The sequence below is a fragment of the Chelon labrosus genome (genome assembly GCF_963514085.1).
Source record: "Chelon labrosus genome assembly, chromosome: 4".
NCBI lineage: Eukaryota > Metazoa > Chordata > Actinopteri > Mugiliformes > Mugilidae > Chelon > Chelon labrosus.
The window spans coordinates 30342709-30366731 of record NC_140340.1 but is presented as its reverse complement, the minus strand read 5'-3'; the positions used below and the strand labels follow the sequence as shown (position 1 = coordinate 30366731).

Here is a 24023-nt window from a genome sequence, read left to right as displayed (position 1 = left end):
GCCAGCGGCAGATGGCGGAAGGAGCAAAAGGCAAATTGAAAAGTGACTCCTAACATGTTTATCCTCTTACGTCAAGCCAGAGAGAAGAACCTTTGACTGTAGAGGTAACATCTCCTGTGTGAGAGGGACCTACACGGTTTGAAGGGAATGGGGTTTCAGTCAGGGATACATTATCGCTAACAATACCGCACGTGTGTTACAAGCCATTAGCAGCTTTGCTACATGTAGTACCACCTTAAAGTTCTGTGAGAATAACATAACATTTAAGCAGAACATAATCGCATTTCGCATACAGGGATTCTAAATACATGCACCGATGAACTAAACATTATGGACACTCAGATAAGGTGGATAACGCTGATTATCATGTTACAACAGCGCATGTCTTAGTCTAGGGCATTTTAGAGAGTAACTGAAAAGTTGGATGTAGGTGAAGTACGCAGTTCTAAAGACCTTAGCAACTTGGGACTAACTAGTTCAAAACATCTCTAAGACAGTTAAACTTTGGAGCATCTACAGACAAATCATCACATGCCGGAGAATGTGCTGGAACTAGTCTGATGTGTAACAGCTCCAATTTTCAGCTTACAGGACATGGAGGATCTGCTGCTAATGTCCTGGTGCCAAATACCACGGGACACCTTTAGAGGTCTTGTAGAGTCCATGATTCAGAGCCATTATGAAAGTGGGGTCACTGTGCTTTAGTTAATCAGTGTATTATCGCCAACCCTAAAAATCACTGGCTTTGCTTGAAGTTCTGATGACATGATTTTTGGGGATTGATCAAAGTCTCTCCGCCTTCTTTTTGCAAATGGATAAGTGTCATTGTGCCAGTGTAATCAAATAAATAAAAATACATGCTCTAAAAATATGATATGTGCACTGAATATTATCATGTTATTCAGAACTGACTCTGTGAGTGCAGGCTGAAGGATCAGTTATGTCGCATGTAGTGGTTGTGGCACACAATTTTATTGCTGTTGCAAAATGAAATATTGTCCAGTCCTTTTGAGCATGTTAAGTTACTTGTAACTTATAACTTAAACCAATCTTTTGACCTTATAGCACAAAAACAGGCATTGGCACCCAGTTTAAAGACATCACAGTAACTTGTACATGTACATGAACAAAGATGTATAAAGTTAACTTTCTAATTACTTCCATCCTCAATCATTGGTCTACAAACACAGCTATTGGCAACAGTAGAGCAGAGAAAACTCTCCAGAGATGATTTCTGGCAGTCACCACCGCCATGAAGGTCTAGCCTCTCTTTGCCTATCAAAAGCAAATCAACTGATCCAGGGCTCCGAGCTTTTGGCATTTGGGAGCTAATATAACAAAAAAGCAACTTTGATATATCTCACAGCAGTGGATGAAAAAGAAATGCTCAGCAGTGTCCTGTTTATTGGTGTTCAGAAGACTGTAATTATGGACACGAGGGAGGGGGAAAGTAGGACTTTGAAACCTAGCTGATCCAAAGACAAGCGCAGCCTCTACCCACTCAGCTTCAGTTGTCAGCTTTGCCATTATCTGTGCTTCAGTCCAGCTCTGTAGTTCTCCAGTTCTGCTGTTTTCTACTACACAATCCAATTCAGGCCAGACTGTAAGTATTTGGACATTTACACATGTTTTTGTTCTCCCAGCTCTGTGCTTCTGCCTATTTGATTTGAAATAAAATTATTTAAATTGAGTAGAAAAAAGTGTGTGAGAGATGTAAAGTCCTCTTTTTAACAGTCTTCACTATGTCAGTAATTCCCCATCATAGACTTGTGCTGGCAGCTCCAAAACATTTCACCAAACAGGATTTGTGTTTTACAGCAACACCTCCCAAGTATACCATATGTGTGTGTGGTTATGTGTACAGACTTGGTATTAGAAACCAGAGGACTGTTTAATAATTTATAAAGGGTTTGATTACTTTGGAGAATGTCATTCAGAGACCATCTCTCTTCTGCCTCCCAGTGTGGCTGACAAAAGTCAGAGTTGAGACAGGATTCTCAAAGTAGCGTCTTCCTGTTCCCTTATCGCCATCACCTCTTTGTTCCTGCCATTCAGACCCCCTTCCAGAGCCACACTGCAGCTCCGACCTCACTTCCTTAGCCATATCCTGCCGCTTGCTGAGTCCTGCTGACTCTACGCCTGCACAAGTGATGCACTTATATTACATCATTGTGCAAAAACTCCTCTCCATGAGTGAGATTTTCTTTTGAAGTGTCTCTGTGTGTCTGAACTGAAAAGACCAGAGACCTGAATCTACAGGAGATAACAGAAATCAGTCTTCTTTCAGCCTGAGACTGTACATGTTCATTGGCTGTGTCCGTCTCTGTGACAGACTGTGACTCCCATGTTATATGGGTGTAACTTTCAGGAAAAATGGTTTGTTTCTGGAAACTTCAACTTTAGATGGTTACCTCGACAAGGACAAAATTATCAGCACTTACTGCCATTGTGAACTGAGTTATGAACTTAGCGCAGAGATTTCTAAGTAGCTGGGATGTTGATACGATTAATAGAAACTTGAAAAATATCCCCTGCAGGTACATTTAAAACAAATATAAAAGAATGAAGATCAGTAATTTCACCAAGTACCACACAAATCATTAGCTTATGTGAAAGGGTCAAGCCACTGTGGCATCCATAGTAATGATGGGTAAAGTCAGTGTTGAGAGGAGGATGGGGATGGATACCCACTCTATTAAAAGGGACGGCTGTTCACCAACTGACTGTCAATATTGGATTCTTTAAAAATGACCCTAGTCATTCCTGAACATTAACCATGTGTTCATTATCATACTGACGAAACAAACATCTCATAACCGTAGCACCCTAAAGCACCCAATTCATCTCAAAACACAATGCTCTCCTAAACCTAACACATCTTAACTCAATCAGCCACAACAGTATGACAGGAGAAATAAATAACATTGACCATTTTGTGACAATACAATGTTCTGCTGGCAAACGTTTGGGCCTGGTGTCCCCTCCCCTCAACCCATAGGACCCAAAGGCCCCCACTAACAACATTCTGTTGCCAGACACCACAGGACACCATGTCCATTCTCTGGTGAGTCACAACTGTTTTGGAGGCACAAGGGAGACATACACAATATTAGGTCATAATGTTATGCCTGATCGGTGTATAACCGTGTCATTGGGTGTAATGGCTGTAGCAAAGCATTTTGTCTTTTAATTCAGTATCTAACTACACAGCACAGGGACATTATTCACCACTTTTGTCTCAGATGAGTACTGTGCAGCGCAGCTGTAAAAAGAGAATTTGTCAGAGCTACAAATCAGATCAGGACAGTAGTGAAAGCTATAGCAGAAATATTAATACATATTTCTCAGATGGAATATTCAGCAGTGAGTGATCTGCATGTGTCCAAATGAGTGCATGTCTTTAGGTACAGCTTCTCAAGCCAAGGTTGTGCTTGCTGAGTGGTTGGCCAGCGTTGGGACGGTGGGGGTTGGGAGACCATGCACCGTCATTAGCAGGTATTCCAAGCAGACAGACAGTCCCAGCTTGAAGCTTTCCCTGGAAGCCTCAGATGAAATGGCACAAATAATGAGGCGCATTATCAATCACAGGCAGGGGGTAGCTGGTTTAGTGTATATGTGCCACACACACACACACACACACACACACTTCTCTGTCACTGACATACACACACACAGAGCCTGAGGCTAAAAGAGGGGAACAGAGGAACGGCAGAAAATCCCAGTTGCCTCAGAGCCCAGAGATCATTACAAGAGCTGCGCTTTTATTCAGCTCCTGGCTGCCTTGGCAGATTGGAGTATTGCTACCACACTGTGTCCAGCCAGAAGAGATAAAAGCAGGGAAAGGTCAATGCCACAGTAATAAATACAGGTGTCCCATATTATTTTACAGTTTTTTGTTTATTTTTTTGTTTCACAAGTATGGGAATCCAACAGGCCAAAAAGTCTGAGCTGTCTGCCAGCAGTTTGTAGCGACAGTTAGTGAAAGGTGAAGGAGATGTAGAACATGCAGGAAGGCTGTTGTTCCCTGTTATGGACTGAATCCTACAGCAAATATAAACCTGTCATGACGGTCCTTTTGTCCACAGACGACAGCCTGCCTGTTTCAATATTTAAACAGTTGGCTGAGGATTGGCCTCTTCCACAGATAACTTCATTTGTCTGTCATCCATGGCCAGAATACCAGAGAAGTGCAAGCACATCACTTAAACTGAATAGTTGGTCTGTTACTTGAATTCTTTAAGGCCCCTTTTTCTTTTACTTTTTTGGCCAGTTGGGGGCATTAAAGCAGTCTGCAAACAAAAACCTAGTTACTATGGTGGACATTTCAGCAAAAGTCATGAAAGCTGAGAAACATAAGCATTCACTGGAGCCACGTTTCAGACATGTTGAAAGCCAGATATTCACTCTTTTCTCCTGAGAGATGTACCTCACTCACTAGCTGCTAAATGCTTCATCCGATTCTCTAGCTAGCTGCTAACTTGCTCCAACTTCTAATTAAGCAGTTAACATGCAGTGGTTTTACTGAGCATTACCCTCCACATGACATATGGTCCTTTAAGTCGAATCGAAAATATAGCTTTAATGGTTTATCTATTTATTTTTTGATTCACTGGATAGTGTTGTGTTACCTTGTCGCCACTGTAATGGTCTTGTCCATATACTGATGTGCCATTCAGATAAAGATAAAGCACACTAAACTAGTAAGAAGGATATAATGTCATTTCCGAACAGGCCTTGGAATTATAATAACAGCAACGACGCCGTATTGTGTAACTGTGGCTGTTGGTGCTGCCATAATCTCCTCCCTCTGACGGCGAGTGCCTAAATCTAGAGCAGCGGACTGGATTTATAAGTTCACTGCAGTTCAAGCAGGCCGAAGCAGCTCGCCCGTGGTGTGGCGTGGGAACCTGCGGGATTAAAGCCACAACAGAGATTACACCAGCGACAATGGCCCGGCCTGCACATCTGTGACCAGACGTCGACAGAGAGGGATTGAGTAATGCGCCTCTTCATCCTGACGTCAGGACATGACAGGAGATCACAGGAAATGCCTCTGTGTTCTTTCATTTCCTCTGCAGGGTAAAGCGCTTGGATAGCCCTCCATCTGTCTGTAGCTGTTATATAAAAGATATGCAATTTCTCCTCTGTGACATAAGCAGCGCTGCAAAATTAAATTAAAATACAGGTCACACAAACCTGCAACATTTTGTGATTTATATTCGCTTATTCCCTTGTATTATTATATTCTTCACTAAAGATGTACGGTTTTATATAATGCATATTGAAGACAGATAAAATATTACTATACATCTCATATCACAGTGGAAATTTAACTAAATAATTAAAAACACATATGCAAATAAAATAAAATATGAGTTTTAATAACGTTGGGCAGTGGCAGAATGGCAACCACTCTGTCTTTAACTGCACAATCACAGATAGTTATAGCGAGGTAGATAAATACACAGCAGAAGCAGTCATTGACAGAGGCTACACATAGCAAACACTGCATTTACAGGTTTTACGCATGCTTCCCTACAGAGCTGCTGCTTCTTTGCACTAAAAGAAGCCATCTGAAATGGAAGAGGCGTGTGATGTGAATGCCTCCATGACGTTCTCCCTGAAAGTATTGTAGGACTGGCAAAATGCTTTGTGATTACCCAGGGAGAGCTTGAGGCTGGGGGCAGGGATGTTGGGGATATCACCATATTGGACACTTAGCTGCTGAAGAGCCACGCATTTTCCTCAGTTTGTAGCGACCGAAACAGAGCAAAAAGGAGAGTAAGGTTTCACTGCTGCCTACAAATAATTAAAAAAAAACAAAAAAACATGCTGCATGAAATTACAAAAGCATGAGACTGAAAACTGGTCTTATGTCATTGCTAAGAACTTAACTCTGGAATGCATAGAGCTGGCATGTATATAACGGTTTTATAAAGTGAGAAATACATGACCTTCAGTCCAAATCAGGACCTTTATTTAGTAGTCTCACTATCTCAAATACACAACAATGAAGGGTCTCTGTTCTGTGCAGTATTGCATTAACAAAATATTATCATTTTGTAATCAAATATACTGTTATATAATCTGTTGATGAGTGTGATATTCAGCGCCATGAGCTGTTTGCTAACATCCAGTAAACAGAGCTGAAGTTCCATTATTAATTCCACAAGAGATGGTGGTGACACATGATTAACAAGGGGTCTGACTCATCTTCAAATAATGGCCAGAGATTAAGTTTTCATGTCATCACAGCAGAACTGAGTCCAGATTTTTTGGAACAAAAGGATAGTGAGTGAGCAACATGAGGATGATAAATTAGCAATTCATGGCCATCAGATCTCCCTCAGAAGCACTAAGTACAAATCATCCGTGGGGATCATTCTCCATGGGTGACATTACTGACTTGTATGCAAATTATAATCATTCATCAAAAGCTAATTACACTATGACAAAAACATCCGATGTTGGAAAGGGCCAGGATGTTGGGAGGCTGGATTTAAACTGGTTTTCACTGCACTTGGCTCGGACCAGTTGCTGGACAGCCTCCAGGGACAGGCTTTGGTCTCATGGCTCTTTAACCTTTGGCTTAAAGAGACTGTCCCTGGTGCAGCTCAACCGCGCCAGCTTAAGTTAACCATGAGGTGGGAACCTGAGATAAGTTGAAACTAAAGGGAAATGCACAAGCGTGCAAATAAAAAAAAATAAATGGATAAATAATTGATAAAAGTTTTCTGCCATTAACAGTTTAATGCAGGTTATTGGTGCCACTCGTCCTTGACCACCTCCAAATGTGGTCTGAGATCAGATCACACAAATGCTATCTCAGTGCGTCCGGGGTGTGTTCGCACATGTACTTGAAGATGGTCATTTGAGATCAGACTACTCAGATAACCAGGACTTAATAAGGACTCAGTTGCAAATGCTGCTGTCCTCTTCTAACAAAACAAGCTAAGGAAGTCAATTCTCCAAGATGACATGACACTTGGCCCTGCAATAGACTGGAGACCTGTCCAGGGTGTACCCCGCCTCTCGCCCGATGACAGCTGAGATAGGCTCCAGCAGACCCCTGCGACCCTTAACAGGAATAAGCGGGTACAGAAGATGAATGAATGAATGAATGAATGATATGACGCTTAATAATACTTTTATGTGACATATTACACAGCAGGGTTGGGTTTCAGAGGAATCTTGTCAGGATGAAATGATCTACGACAAGAGTCACACTCCTCCCCGTTCCAATATGTTAAATCTCAGTGCCTGCCAATACCATTTACTCTCAAATTTAAAATCTGTGTGTCTACTGAGCAGAGTTTGCGCCAGACTTTTTCGTTGTCTGTCATTTTGACTGATGGGGTCATAAAAATCCCGTCATAACCTATTTTTACCCGTCACTTAAATTTTTACAATGATAATAATGACATGTTCAGTAGCATTAAATTCATTAAATTTTCATTAACTTCAACTTTTTCAGAACAGTTTTGACTTTAAATGGTAAAAAAATAATAAAATAAATAAACAAATAAAAAAGTTTGGTCTGCCGACACGTCTTGTCAGTATTGTGGTAGGTGGTATGCTTTTTTCTTTTTTTTTTGCACAATTTGCACAAAACTCCGCTTTTATCAAGGCTTCCATCAGGTAGTTTTTTAAAATAAAATTTGCCTTTCATCAATTCTAGCAACGTGCTTTCATCCGATTCCTCCATTTAGCTGTTAGCCACATAGCTCTGATGTGTGCGTCAGTGTAATCGGTGTACCAGGAAATCGTGCACTGACAAAAGTTCCGCGATGTTTGGACAGCAAACTGCGATTAGAGACAAGAGCCAATTAATAAGGTCACTTGCCACCAAGTGGTCAGGGATGCGAATTGCAGTCTGTCAAAATCACAGCTGGTCTTCAGATTTTTCCGTCAGAGTTTTAAAAAAACAGTCAATGACGGAAAATATTTGGTTAACGCGACCCCTGCTACTGAGGGTACATCATGTAGTTGATACCAGAAACACTGATTTCATGGATTAAATGAAAAATATATGTGTCTGCTTAATACTTGCTATGGAACAATTCACAACTTAAAGATCACTGCTTCAACACAAAAAAGGCACGACCTGGTGGAAAAGAGACTGAATAAAACAAATGTCTCCTGTCAGAGATAATCCACGAATAGACACTGGTTATCATCAATATGATGTGATTGAATTTCCAGTCCTAGGTCACACAGTGAAACCCTATCCATCCTTGAGAATATCAGGATATTTCAGCATCAGCCATCTTTTGGAATGTGTTAGAAATGATTGTTGATACATTCATGTGCTGTGCAGATGTTGGGGTGAGTCATTTGGTTTTTTAATTTTGTGTGTTCATGTGCGTGTAAGTAAGAACGTAGAAACAACGTTGATGCTACAAAAAAGACTTTCTGCATCATTTTGCGCTGAGCTTTTAAACATCACATTGCTAGCTGTTCATATATGTCAAGAAGAAGCAAAGGAAACAGATCATGTATTTGCTCTAAACTGTGTTAGGTGCTTGTGAGAGATTGACACGAGGCTTGCAAATGACAGCACTGTAACATTTGCCTGATTATTTATGTCTGCCATGTTCCTGCTTACAGGTCAACAACTCAGCAAGTCATGGTACAAAATTTCATTTTTCAAGTTGTTCACAAGAATTTTCTAAAAAAAAAAAAAAAAATCTGACTTCAATGATGAGATAAAATATGGAACTTACTTTAATCATTTCATATACTGTGACATGTTTCATATAAAAATTGCAGAATTGAGAATAATAAAAAAAAATCTTATTGGTCCTTATGAGTCCCAAGCCTACAGCAAAAAAGACAAAAGCCCCCTCCTTGGATATACATCATTACCTTGTAAGTATGGCTGATTAGAAAGTAATGTGCACCTATTATAGGACCAGGTGTTAACTGCAGCTTTCTCACTGAGATTATATTGGAAGCAAGGCAGTTGAACACCAAAGAGGAGATGACTCACAGTGATCTGGCACCCAGTTAAAAACAAAAAACGCAATTGGGTTAATCTGTCACAGAAAACTATGAGGGGCTTCTCACCAATACATAGCATTCATTAGCCTGAGAACACAGTCAAGACCTCTTCACCTACAAAGAAGCTGGAAAGAAATCTGTGCTCTTGATGCTTGGTAAGGTAAGGATGCAGCTGGCAAAGACAGGACCACGGAAGTGAGCGAATAGGTGTGGTGTAAACTGCAGATGCTTGCTATAATAAAGTCTTCCTCGCTGAACGCTTTAGAAGATGCCAATTATAACTCTTTGGAGGATGAAAATGAGCATTCTGCCGACAGTTGCTATTTAGCATTCAACTGAAGTCTATTTGGGAAAGGCTATAAATGCCTTCCCTCGTGGCAAAGCCTTGTAAAAAAAATAGATACTGCTTGATCTATTTCAGATAATTCTAAGGTGAAGCTGGTAGTTAAGAGGCAGCTTGGACAGTCTTAAAGAGAAAAAGACAATCCTGGGATTTTTAATCAATGAGAGAGTCCTTGGACTTGGAGAGTGTTTGAAATGTTCTGCCAGCTGCCTGCATGCTCGAGTGGTATGGATGGCTAATGCCTTCATACAGGGCAACTACAGGTCACTTTTCAACCTAATTAGTTTGCATAGATGCTTTTCCCATTAGCCTAAATAGCACGCATCATGATGCAGTACACGGTCAGACAAAGACATGTACACTGAGTCTTGGATAACAGCAGGGCAACAGTGGAACATCAAAATGCATTCCTTACCCAGATCATGTAGGTTTGAAGGTTTCCGCCCCAATGAATAAACACCAGAATGTCTTTGTCTAAATAATTTCTACATCTGATTAATGGATAAAAAAGTCAAAGGGCCTTTGAGTCCCAAATAATCTTATTTTACCAGATGACAACCTGAAGAGAACCTTGATCTTTACGTTACAGTAAATGTTGTAGCCTACTATCCATGAGTGGGGCATTATGTTTTTAAGCCTTTCACTTATTTACCACCCTGTCCACAGTAGGACACAGTAGGACAAACTAATAAAGATAAACCTCAAAAGACTAATTCAAATCAAAATAACTTCTACACACATCGAGGTGGCATGGAAACACTGTCGTAATAACATGACAATGACAAATCAGGTATGATCGTAGACAAAGAAATGTCTTGCCTCTGACATACAGTACCATGCTGAAAGACAGCCTTATGATAAACCTAAAACTATGTATCAGGAGAAGCACAGTTAATGTCTGACAAGGCTCTCAGTCATCCAGGTAATTGGACTTGTGGGGTTTCTTGAAGGCGTCTCACCCCTCATCAGTTCTAAGAAGCTGATCCCCAATGACACTGGAGAAGGAAAACAGGATCAAAAACAGATTCCTTCAAGTACAGGTCATTAACAGACCCTGGTCATGTGAGTTCCAGGTGGGCAACACCCACAGATGAAACCCCTAGTCATTTAGAACTTGCCGTTGTTAAAGCTTGTTTTGTAGATGATGCACAATTACTGTGGCTCCCTAAGCACACAATAATAGGCCTACATCTAAGAGGAGGTTGGGCTGCAATTAACCCCCAATCCACACAACTCCATAATATCAACTTGATCAAAGACAGCTAGGCAGCAGAAATTCAAAGACATCTCAGCTAAAAACAGACAATTGAGAAGAATTTGGGTGATTTTGTGATAAACACAACATTGGTTATTATTTGGTCCTTCCTAATGGTACTATAGAGTACACAAAACCCAAACAAAAATTAAATGGTGTCTTTGTAGCAGAAAATGGAACATAATGGCAGATGGGCAGGACATACAAACACCTCACGGAGGCTTTCAGAGTTAAAGCTGTAATCTCAGTCCTCTTCAGCCTGGGGACATGTCTGTGTCTTCTCTGCTGGACCAGCAGTCAGAGACCCAGAGGGCCTTTGTTTACTGACCCACCATGGGCCTTGGCAGGCAGGGGATGGGTCTGCAGTTTGAAGAGCCATTCTGCAACACCACAGAGCCGTGACCAGTTGTACCCGCGGATATCTCAGACACATTTGTAACAGGGTTACCATTAAAACCGCCTTGTGGCACAGATAAGAAACGATAACAAGCTTCCTTGAACACACATAAGCGGCCTAATCTATCCATTTATCCCAGGTCAAAGAAGATGTGATCAACAATAAGCATATTTACATATTGCAGCTTCAGCACAGACCAGACCATGCATGAATATAAGTCAAGAACAAAATAGAAGACCCTTTGTGTACTGTCTACAATATATCCTTACAATAAGGAATACATATTTGAGCTTTTAGGCATCTAAACAACCACAGGTAAATAAATAAATGTTTTGCTGGAAGCTGAGCACCAGTTGTTGTTTCCAGTATTAGATACAGTTAGCTTTGAAAGCTGGAAAGACATGATTTCTTTCTTTTTTTTGTAAACAATATAGGCATCTCAGGGATTTCAAGTGTACTGTGGTCAGTACTGCACAGAGGATCAATATCCAGTCCTATATCTAAAATGAAAATCTGTGGTCATACTTTTAAAAGACTTAAAAGATGTCATTTTAGCCAACTTTTAACAAATACTCAACCTTTGACAGCAGCTGAGAAAAGCTCCAGGATCCAACTATAAGCTGAGTGGAAAATCTTCGCCTCTAGAACAGCTCCAGTTTTCAGTCTGATAGCTGATGTGAAATGAAATGGAACTCACCTCTCTGTGCTGTCAATACATCCATATTGGCTCTGTGGCCTCGAGGATGGGTTTGGCCCAAAGCACAAACTGTGTAGGTATCACAGATACTTGGAACATTTTAGTATGGGACAACATTTGCAAAAAAAAAAAAAAAATGTTTACTTATTCATAAACCAAAAACCAACACCTGCCAAGTTCGCAGAGTCAACATTTCACTTTGAAAAGAAGAGAGGCACAAAAATAATTTTAGGCATTTTTTCCCCCATTTCACTTTAAATCCCACCATGTGGCTTCACAAGATAACAGCTTTCTGGGCTTGCTGGGTTTCATGAAAATTACTGAGGTTACACTTGATCACGACAGGGGGTGTCACGACAGGGGGTGTCAAGTAAACCAACAAGCTTCCTTCTTCATTGAGAATGTGTGGGTGTGAGACAGATTTGTGACAGTCACAAAGTCTTTAAACTTAGCTTAAACGTTTAATATCATCTAAACAATGTGCCATTTGTCGGCGTCAGAGTCATTCGTGCATGGTGCCTTTCTCCAAGAACGTGAATCAGCCTATTTGACAAAACACAAATGCAAAACGAACTGCACTGACTGAAAATGCCAAGATGACTCACAGAGGAATTTACCAAAGTAGTTTTGTGAGTAGAGCTGCAGGCATCCTTCAGTGAGCTCATTTACACTCATAGCTGACATTTAGACATTATTCCTTGTGCACTAGATAACATGTAATTGATCTCTAACTGAAAAATGCACATTTTATATTTGATGGACAGGGAACGGTAGATGAGGTTCCACAATCAGATCAGGAAATGGATTATGTGACAGTGGTTTAAAGGTTTGCATTCATTCTAATATTGTCGTCTTGCTCTTGTCAATTAGAAAGACTTTTGCTGTCTCTTCCAACCCCCTAAAAAAGTCTAAGTCCCAATTCAGTATTCCCCGTGGCAGTGTGAACACGTCCTGGTTCACAATAAAGTCTGCCTACTCAACAGAGGTGCTCCTGCAAAAGCAAGGTTTTGCCTCATGTGCAATCTATTATAAATGATCATCTAAAAAGGAAGAGCACAGTAAGTGATGTCTATTCTATTCTTGCAGCTGTTAACTAACTAAATAATAATTAGTTCTAAACAAGAATTAACTAATCAAATTATTAAAGGAGTACACTGTATATGTTTGTTTCACTTGAAAACGTATGGGATCATGTTTATGTATAAGGAGCAATGTAAAGTTGCGCATATCCTCAATAATCACCAGTATCTTTATTTACCTTCATTACCTGAGATATTTCTGTCACTGCTTCAAACAGTACAGCAGTAACATTACATTGCAGAGTTCAGTTATAATACGAGCTCTCTGAAAGTCTCTAAAATAACTAACATCAGGTCAGAGGTAAATAAATAGTGATTTAACGTGTGGGCTGAAGGAGAGAGACTCCACAGCTTGTTCCAAAATATGTATCACCTCCCCAAGTCATGACACACGCACACACAACTAGGGTTGCTAACTCCCTGAAAAATAAATAAGGGACACCTCATTGGCAGGGCCTGCTAATTGTGTTGTTTTGTATTTTTGTATTTTCAATACAAACTAACAAAATTAACAGAATAAAATAAATATCTTTCTTAAACAGAAACCTGTCCTGCTTAACTTAAAACTGTATAAATTAATATAAAACAATAGAAAGCAGAACATTTCTCTTTCTAATAGTGCAATAAGAAAAGTGCAAACATAAAGTGTGAGGACAAGTTGTTGATTTGTTGTCTCCCGGTATCTTTTTCGCAAGCAACAGTACCTCGACCAATGAGATGAGCGGGATTCCCGCTATCAGCTCATTGGTCACAGAGCAGGAGGCGGCCTGGGAATAAGTTTACCATATATTTTCATATAAAGCGCCCTGTTGTTCATTCATTCCATACACACTATTTTTGATTCTCACGGTAATACGGGACAAAGTGCGTCCAGTTTCAGCTCAATACGGGACGTGTACTTTTGTTTCTAAATACGGGGCGATTCCGTTTTTCAAGGGACGGTTGACAACCCTACACATATTTCTCTGAGACAGTGGTAGCAATCCATTAAAAACGGCAGGTGTTACAATAGCTCTGTCAATGTTTATTTGCATATAGAGTGTGAAAATGAGATCCGATCTTGACTTGCTGGCTGTGGACACATGTTGAGAGGCATTTTGATGCCAGGTGTGAACACAAATACTTAAAGCTGGCTAATTTCGATCGGATTGCCCAGGTTGAAAGGTCTAAATGAATACAGTCCATAGTGATGACGGGGCAAGGATTCTGCTAAATCTGAGAAAAGCCTTGTGAGCTATCTGAGTGTTCACAGAAGTGACAGCTTTGGTTATTATCCTACATAGTGGATAGATTTAAGGCACTGGTCGGGCCCTGTCACCGACTTTTCAGACGATTCAGCATGTTAAATTGGTGGCGGAATGAGTTTGGCAAAGACTCTGATTGGCTGTTCAGCTTAAAGAACCAGGGTACGAGATAAGAAACAGACAAGTAAACAAAATGACGAAATTCAAAGGGCATACAGAAGGCTTGTCTCATTTTAGATCCTGATCTAATCTGAACATACGCCAAAACTTTTACAATGACACAATCATCTAGAGTGAATAAAGTGATCCGCTTGATTCAGAAGAGGCTAGCTCTTTAGACCAGTTTGTAACCATTCCTAGCTTCCTACTTAATATTTATTATAATTACTGCCCAATATCACCTTTGACAATTATAGCCAGGAATGCTTCAGCTGATGAATACTACAAAGATAATTAAGTGCAGCCATTTGAAAGTTAATATCATACTTTCCATCCAATCATGCTGACATGTTATGGGATCCAGAGATCAAATCCAAAGGTGTAATAAAAGGCCATTTGAATATATGCTGCTTGGTTTGTGGGAGTGATCACATAAAACATCTCCCTGTCAATTATAATTAGGATTTCTGGTATCTGTCTGATACATGGCTGCATATCAACTGCAACTGTCAGCAAACCTGGATGGAAAGTGGATGGAGTCTTTCATATTACAAAGGACCTACAGTGTAGTCACACATTTAGCAGTCAGATAATAACTAAGCTGAGTGTGATGATCTTCATATGTGTGTTATACCATTATCATAAGCATACTCTCATGTGTTAGGCCGTCATACAATGTGTGCGCCTTCCTCCCTAATATCTGACAAGGCAGGTGGGTAACATTTACAACTCCAGGTCGTTCAACAATGAGCCTCTAGGTTTACTATTATGTAATGGATGAGCAGCGGTCAAGTATATCTCAAAGATAGGTCCTGGAGCTGGCAGAGAAATGGCTCCAGCTCAATGATAGATGGCCTCCATTACCCACATGATAAAATTCTAGAGAAAAGTGTTATCATCTGCTCTAAAATAGACGACGCCACGGGGAGTACAGTTTGATGTCATCCATCCGGGTGAATACCAATACTGTTTTATACGGAACAATATGTGCTAAGGGCTAGTGGTGAATAAGAAAACCAGTAAACAGAAGTGAAATAAATCATAAAGGGAAAAAAATGATATTAATGTAAAGAAAGTATGTATTAGAAGATTCTACGCATGATCAGTCTGTGTCTAACATTACATGCTCTCTTCAGTGTTGTGTGTAATGATTTTGATGATTTACTACCTAGAATGTGGTAGAGAAACACTGGTTACTGTGGTAACCCATTTCCAGTTATTTTTCGCTCAGTGAGGCCTCAAGCAAGGCCTTTTTGTTTGTTTGTTTGTTTGTTTTTTATCCCAAAGCTTTTTTTCTGTGGGGTTTGCTCATACAAGTTAGATTCCCCAAACTCAACTGCACAGTCCTGTCATATAATCACTACGTAGGGTTTGATGAATGCACCCTCTGCACGGGTATGTGCTCATTCGCACAATTTTGTCATTGTCCCTAAAATGGCACCGTGTACATGGCTGTCACTTTCTGACAGGTTAAAGATAAGACAGATAATTGAGAAAATAGTTTAACTTTGTCAGTGCAAACAGAAACCAGTAGTGATGGACCTCCTCCATGCATTCCATTTTTCAAAGATGCACAAAAAAATGGGAAAAATACAGACATGCAGAAAACTAAGGAGATGTCAATAGTTCTGTTTGTGTAAAGGAGATACAGGACATAATTCCCCATAATCTGTGTTGTATTAATTAATTTTGTGTTAGTGGTTGCTGTCCCTTTAAGGGTTTGGGGGTTTTGCTGCTGTAAGCTAGGGGGGAGGAGTCAATTGCTTGAAAACAAATAAATAAAAGGGGGGAAAAAATGCCCATGTCTGCTATGGCAATTTCTACATGTATAATTTTTAAAGCCAGATTATATCTCAGAAAGCAGTGTGAATCAAAACACTCAGCCACACTGTATAAAAAAAATGATCATATTATATTACAACAGGCTCACAACAGTATAACTGATCTTTGCAATTAGCAATGTGAGAAACTGACTGAGCACAATGACCTTTCTTCTTCAGGCACTTTTAATTTTTTTCTTTTTAATTTCTTTCAAGAATAAAATCTTGAAAAAATCATAACTGATAAAAACCATTTTAGGATTAAATCTAAAGTCGGATCATTACATCTGAGTTTCTGTAACCAAATTCAAACCAGGAACAGCTGCACAACTGTACAGCCAAAGAAGAGACAAACAAAACAATGGGTCGTGTGAATCAGAGACATTTTTTAAATGCACTACATCTCCTCATTCACATCAGCATGCCAGCGGAAAACTATGCGCTGGATTTAAGTTCATGGTATGAGATCTAATTACTAGATGCACTTGACTGATTTATGAAACGTTATGCAAAGATTGCTTTCAGTGGTATCCCATATTTGACTACTGGTGCAGAGCTTTATGTTTAAATGAATTTAACAATTTTTGTGCACAGTCACAGTCAGGCACACCAACATGGGCTGTAGAAAAGTTTGACAGCATCTTTGCAGAGAAAAGGCTTTGTTAAGCGATGCAAAAAGGGATACAGTTTGTCCGAGAATGCTAGGAGTTTTTTTAGGTGAACTTCACAGTTACAAAGCGCTACACTCTACGTGCATAAAAAAAGAATCTTCATCTTCATCTTCTGATATTAGTCAGCATTATAAATAAATGCTGACTAATGTGGAAGTACAATAACAGCAGTCACTGCAAGAAAACATGGCAAGACGCAGCTTGCTTGCTGTCATTATCAAAGCGGATTTAATTGGAAATCATATCAGATTGACATTAAAACCGACGGTGAAGTTATTTTAAGTGACAATCCAATTCCTGTTCATTTGGAGGTTAATTAACTTTTCATACTGCGATCTCACACCAGGGGGGAAATTTAAAGCACAGGGTGTTTGATAAATAAAGGAAAAAAAGTCTGACTGCTCCTCGGCTTTTATCTGATGCTGTGACAGAGTTTGTGTTCACCAAGAGTTTATTTCTTCGGTTCGGGATTGGCAACACATCAGTTTCTCATTAGCATTTGCCTTCCAACACCTGCACTGATTGTGCGATCCATCACCCGAGTCGGCACCTTACCCGCATAAAACATAAGATACTGCAACAACAATTACTTTACAGTATATAGCATGGCACATATTTAGAATAAATACATACAGAACCATATAAAGTTGCAGATTACTGTTACCTCACAAACACCCTCCATGAATATTTAATTCTAAAATGCGTTGTGATGTGTTTTGAAAGTTTATTTCTTCTTCTCATCTTCTGCATTCAAATGGCAGCCTGTCAAGACCACCCTTAGGGTTCAACATCCACACTCTTCTCTGTGTGAAATGTATTTCTACTTTGGCTTTAAATGCATCACAAACAGTGCATATTTCACAGCTTGCCCACAGCAAGTGTGACATACGTGCTTACTCATAAAGTTGGAACTTTATTATATTCCTGACCAATTTTCATATGTCCTCTGGCAGTGTTCACTTCCCTGACCCCTGATTCGCTGCACTTTCTGAGCTGCTGACCAGTGAGCTGTTATTTCCTACAGCGCTGCACACTCACATGTAAACAAGCTGAACCCATGAAGCCTTGAGTCCAGGTCTGAAATAAACACTGCACTTGAAATGGGTGAAGGCCATACAGAGGTTTGCTCATTTAATGTTCCTATGCGTAGATGCAGTGAGACGGAAAGCTACCTCAGTTCAGCTTATACAATAAGGTTAAAGCTTTCCAAAGGCAGCATGCTGTTATTTTCATTACCAATTAATCTTGTGACTTTTCCATTCCAAGATTAATTGTATAGTGTGTACAACATATTTAAGTATTGAATAAAGCCGAAGAACGTCTCATTAAAAGTCTTGTTTTATACTTGTATTGATGTAAAACAGAGAGGAAGACAGACAGTCTTCACAGGACTTGGTTATTTTTGATGTTTTTGCATGAAGAATAACAAGTGGTACTTAAGAGTCCCTTCTATAGACTGTACATAAATATGGACAATGTGTCCCCACTTCCTTGCATTGGTCAAACTGACGCTACTTTCCCGGGGATACCGGCGGCACCATCTTGTGAATTTGGAGCAAGAGTCTGCGCAGTACGGTCCGAGAGCATTTTTCGATGTGACTGATATTTAAGTGTTTTAGTTTGGCCTAAATCCCATCGACTAACATGGAGGAAGTGAATCTTATGACCTATACTGCAACCAGACACCAGGGGGAGCTCTACTTGCTTTGGCGTCACTTTTGAGGAGCTGTTCAGCTGTTCATCTTTCTTTACAGTCTGTGGTGCCTTTGGGAGTGCTTCCCCCCAGGTCGGTTCAGTGAGGCTGGTGGGAACGCAGTAATCGCACTCCTGTGACAAATCAGCTGAGCTGAGACGGGTTAAAGAGAGTGATCTTAACCTGCCTGCAATTACACCAATAGTTATTTGTTTGCAATGAGAATGCAGTTTACCTGACAAGAACCTGTCAGTTGAATAGGTTATTTTATCCCTCCAGAGTGTGTCTTCTCCTTTTGAAGGTTCTGGCAGCAGCAGTGTGCCTTCTCAGCTTATACATTAAAATGCTGTTTTATAAGTGTAGCCTAGACGCTCCATCAAACTAAACACATTCACATATAGAACACTGGTATGTGAACCATAGGAGAGCAAAGATTTCCCACAAAATTATGACCCATCACAAAAATGTTTGAAGACAGTGTGTTGACGGATTGGCAGAACTTTGTCCTGATTGCTTTGCCTGGATTTCCACAAATGCAAAATTGTAACAAATGATCAATTACTCTATTAATCGGAACGAAATATACAGCAGGTGTAAGAGCACCCTAAAATAGCTGCAGATTAAGGGAAAACTGAAAGAGAACTGATCTTATGCTTAAGAGACAACAGTTTCTCTCCTAGATCTCCAAGATTTAATACTACTACCACCACACACAGTCTGCACACCTTAAGTCTGACCTATTTCATTCCTCTGTGCGAATAAGCTCCGTTGCTGTCCAAATGTCTGAAACAAAACACTTAACTAAATAGAGATATGTCCCTCAGTAAGACACTAAACCCTGGAGTTTCTCCCAGTGCTTGCCACTAAAGTGGGAATTTGTTTGTGTTTGTGTGAACGAGTGGATCAGATGTGCCACTGTGACTGTAAAACGCCTTAGATGAATAAATACAAGACCACTTACCAAGCACCCCCAACTGGTCAAATGATCCTGCATACAAACACACAGCTAAGCTCTTTAATTTCACAGACCAGAAACTCCTCAAAAACATGGTGCTGTGGTGTGTTGTTCGGCAATCCTGAACACTAATGACGCAAATGTTTGCAAACCAAACAGCCAAAGGAATCTTTTACACTCCACTGTTCCAAGCAACGTATCAACCAACACAAATACCATCTGACCTTGATAAGAGCTATGTGCGTCGGTGCCAGTTGTGAAATTTAACGTTCAAATAAAGCACTCTGTAAACGCGGAAAAGCAGCCCTACCACATGGATTAGCTCATGGAGCAGACTGTGCTAGGAACAGCATGCTCCCACTTTATCAGAACAGAAACTGACTGTGAGTAGCGTTCGCTCTCTGACTTCACCCGTTACCTGGTGTATCATGGTGACGTATCTTGCTGCATGTTGATAGGCTAACATTATACTGTGTGCGTGTGTGTCAGAGGGCCTGGGAGGAACAGAGCTCCCCCACTGGCCCTCCAGTCAAGGCCAGGACTGTATGCTGACTGTGGTCAGCACAAAAAGAACAGCTGACGTGGCCCAACTGTTGACAGAACACAAGGGACAGAACTCCCTCTCAGCTGTGTGTGCAGAGAAAGTGCTTTTAACTTTTAAAAAACATTGTATGATGCTTGATTTTTAACCTCATTTCAGGAATATTCTTATACTAATCTTTACAAGGCAGGCGACAAAAGGCCACACTGGGATGGAAAAATCTCAAGAGAGGAGCTCCTATCCTCTACTCTGCACAAATAACTATTTATAGCCCTGTATAAATGATGAGCGAGCAAATATGATAATGATGTCATAGGTCAAAAAGACCTTTCAGTACTGCACTCAGCACAAATAAACCAAACCAGGTTATTGCTGTAGATGCAGCTTTCCTGAGCAAAACTACATTTTGGGAAGGCAGTATTTTCAGCAGCAGCTCCAGCTGCAGCCTTACCGGGTGGTGTCTGAAGTTCAAACTATCTGTTAGACTGTAGAGCTAATCATTCTCTGCTGGAGATGCTACAATTTCATATTCACAGAGGCAGGCAGGGAGACAGGAGGATGGAGGCAGTGAAGGAAACGTTGATAGCACAAGGATTGCCTGAGTGTACAGTTAGATGACGATACAAATTTGTCAAATGTCAGAGAGTTTGCCGTTTCATTTATCCCATAATATCCCCGTTTGAATTGTATCGACTGCCGGCAATGTTGCAAAGCAGGATGCTTTCAGAGCTACCCTGGAGTTTACTGTGTTTTAAATATGAGTTATAAAATTATATACTTTCATTTTTAAAGCTACACTCAGCTGAGTGTCCTCTGCAGGTCCTGACAAAGCTTTTTTTATTTTTCAGCTTTTTAAACGCTTTACACCGTGCTAGGATCTAACAATCAGAAAATATCAACTTGTGCTGCTTCAAATTTAAACATTGTGACCTCCCCAAACCAAACAGAACACCTTTAAGGCATTTCATTCAATAGGAAGGGCTTAAACATTTATTCCTTTACTTACAAACAGTAAATGGTACGACATCAAAATGAGCGCCACAACAGTTTTATCAATGGCCAGCCTTTATCCAGGACCCTGTGTTGTGTGTCTTTTGGAACTCAAACTGTTTGTAATGCGAGGAGCATTGAAAATACAAACTCACTGAATAGTGGGACATCTTTCCAGAAAGCAGCAAGCAAATTTAAAGTAACACAAAATAAATAAAAAGACTCCCTTTCTATCGAAATCAGTTTAAAAGATTTAGAATTAAACATCTAAGCTTAAACACTTCCTACAATCCAGTGAGTTAAATTTCCATCATTGTTACTGTTATAAATGTTGTGCAATAGCAGCTTTCTATTTAATTTAGCTATTAGGTCATATTTCCAGCTTCCTACCTAGCTTTTTGAAGCTTCAGTTTTGAGCTGCCAGCAATAAGAAGGCAAGTCTCCCATGGTCAGCTATGTCGATTCTTTACACTTGATGTTATGAGTGGTGGGAATGTTTCAGGGTCAGATTTTGAATGTTCAACTTGGACGTTCCTGTCCTCCAGCCATGAATCATCACTAGATGTTCAGGGATCATGACTAGATACTGTTAGTGGTTGGCTTAGGTCTGCATCTCATCTTGTATGTATCCTTTCAATGCCAGAACATACCGAACGTGCCTATTTAAATGACATTTCCAAATTCGCAATTCCTTCTAACAAGGACATTACATCAATTGATACAAATAGGGTATAAAACAAAAATTATATATATATGTATGTATGTATGTATGTATATAGCTGGTAGAGGACCCGAGCTTGAGGATGACACAGATACCCCCAAGAGGGTGAGAGGGACGTTTTAGACGTTTTAGTTTTTTTTATAAATGCAAAGTGTTTCCTTAAATAATAACTGTAGTTTATTTGAGCCCTGTGTATTCCCCATCAATATGATGTTGGGGACCTAAGGGTTGTGTTAACATACCTGCATTGAAGGGGACACACAGAAAACATCAGGCCAATGAACACAAGTTGTCCTGAACATAATTCCCTACACACTTAGCCAAAATGACAAGTGTTAGAATATGCTTGGCTCCATGTGTGCTGTTTTGTATGAGTCCCCATGTCACCAAAGAAACCAGAGGGTCTGAGTGGAGGACCAGAGAATATTTGATAAAATAGTTTACCTTCCTGGATGAGGGCTCATTGGCAAGTTGAGATGCAAAAGTTCACACACTGTGATGCATTTATACATATTTTATCTAAGTGGCCCACCCTGTTTTGTCAGAAATCAGCAAGGCTCCGTATAGAAGTGTTGACCAAAAAGTGTAAAGTTCTGCTTACTTGTGGCAGTAAAACATTACACACAGATGGAAAAATCTCTTTTATGTGCTATAAAAATAAGCCACAGTCCACATTTGTTCTTCCACCGATTAAGTAGTTAACCTTCCTGTTTTGGCAACTTTGATGGAACATTTCTGAGTAATTCCTGATAGTGGCACCGGGCTTCTCTCCAAACCAACTGCGTCGTTTCAAATTAAAAGCCTTGGTATAGGGGGGATAAATCCAAATCAAGGCGAGCGCACAACAATTTAGCAATAAAGCTCACACTGTCACTCACTAATGTGTTCAGAAAATATCTTGTCATGTAAAAAAGCCTAGATCACAACTGCGCGCATAGCAAAAAGATGTGTAAACTTGAATGAGAACGTGGCAACAAACAGTCTCCCGTCGTGAAAAAAAAAAACACACCCACCGACCCGGACCCTTACCACGATGGTCTGATACAATCTGCGCCGTACAAAATGTGATTTTCACTGTGGCATACCGAGCAGTGCGCCTAGCGGGATCCGTTACGCAATACGCGTGCGGAGCTTGCACGGCTTGTGTGCGAGTCTGCAATAATCCCTGACAAGGTACAAATTACACGGACAATTAAAAAGCGGATCCGTGACAAAGTGGCGGAGAAGCGGGCATTTGGTTCGGTGGATGACAGATGATGACACCGATAAACACGACACGGGGACCTCTCCCGTCACGGTATAGTAAACGTTCCGGTGACACAAACCACAACTGTAAACTTTGACAGTGCACGGCTCAGACAAACCAAGCGGCACCGACTGACAGAGAACTTACTTTTCCTGCACGACATTCTCCTTGATGGCCCCCAGGGTGGAGTGGTTGCCCTGGAGTCTGCAGGTGGCCAGGTGCCGCTGGTGCTGATCTTTCAGGCAGGCGTTTTCCTTGCAAAGATCCGTCACCTGGAGCTCCAGCTCCTCAATCCGAACCCTCTGCTTTTCCAACAGACCCTGCTGGGTCTCGATGATCTTATTCAGCTCCTTTAGATACTCCGCCGCTTTGCTGGGGTTTTCTGCCGGGTTCTCCATCTCATAAAAGCCCCGCTGCCCGTCCATGAAGGCGATATCCACACGCAAGCAGGGAAGCAGCCCTCTCTCCTTTCTCACACCTCACACGCACGCTCAGGAGTAGTAGTAGGACTGAGCGCAGTCAAATCCAGAGATCCTCCTTCGCTCCGACATGGCTGGTGCGTGGTTGAATAGTGGCGGCTTTGCTGTGAAGTTGACCGAGTCTGGTGCGCTACTGTACGGCGCCGCGTCCATGAGCTCTGTGGCACATCTAACCTCCAGTCAGCCGATCCGTTCACGGGAAAAGCGTTTAACTCATTCAGGGCCGAAGGTTTGGCGCTCAGGCTGAGTCCAGCCCTCACATTTACTAGAGAGAGAGAGAGAGGAGAGAGAGTGTGTGTGTATCTACTCAACAGGTACTGTAGCCAGAGTATCTGCTGAGCCAAACCACAGGTCTACACTCACCTGGACACTAGCGTTTGTTCCTGCTTAACAAATGAGCCAGTACATATTCCTCCACCTGCATGAAAACAGCAGCTTTACCTGCCTGGTAGCCCCTGAACATAACCAAGACATGGAGATCTTGATCATTTCCTTTAAGAGGCTACACAACAAACTAGTTATGACATAAGCAGAACACACATTGTCAAATTCTTAAATGTCCTGTTGAAATTCTGTGCTTGAGTTCTTCAAGCATGGCTGGAACCAACTGCTTAGGGGGTGGGGGCCAGATGATTAAACGAATGAGAGGCTCAAATTAATAAAAAAAAATAATAATCCATGTGTCTGTAGCCTCTGTCTTCTGTCCAGAGGCAATTCTCGAGTCTCTTGTGGC

General features: G+C 40.8%; 1 protein-coding gene across 1 annotated transcript in view; it reads right to left on the bottom strand.

Annotated features, from left to right (window-relative positions):
- iqsec1b (IQ motif and Sec7 domain ArfGEF 1b) overlaps nucleotides 1–23236 on the bottom strand; it is a gene marked incomplete at its 5' end in the record, with an annotated part of 173659 nt that extends 150423 nt beyond the window's left edge. Inside the window, one exon of the mRNA XM_084543947.1 lies at nucleotides 22959–23236. Within this exon, the coding sequence (XP_084400073.1) occupies nucleotides 22959–23236 (278 nt within the window). The remainder of the gene's footprint in view (nucleotides 1–22958) is intronic.
- Nucleotides 23237–24023: the final 787 nt, after the last annotated feature.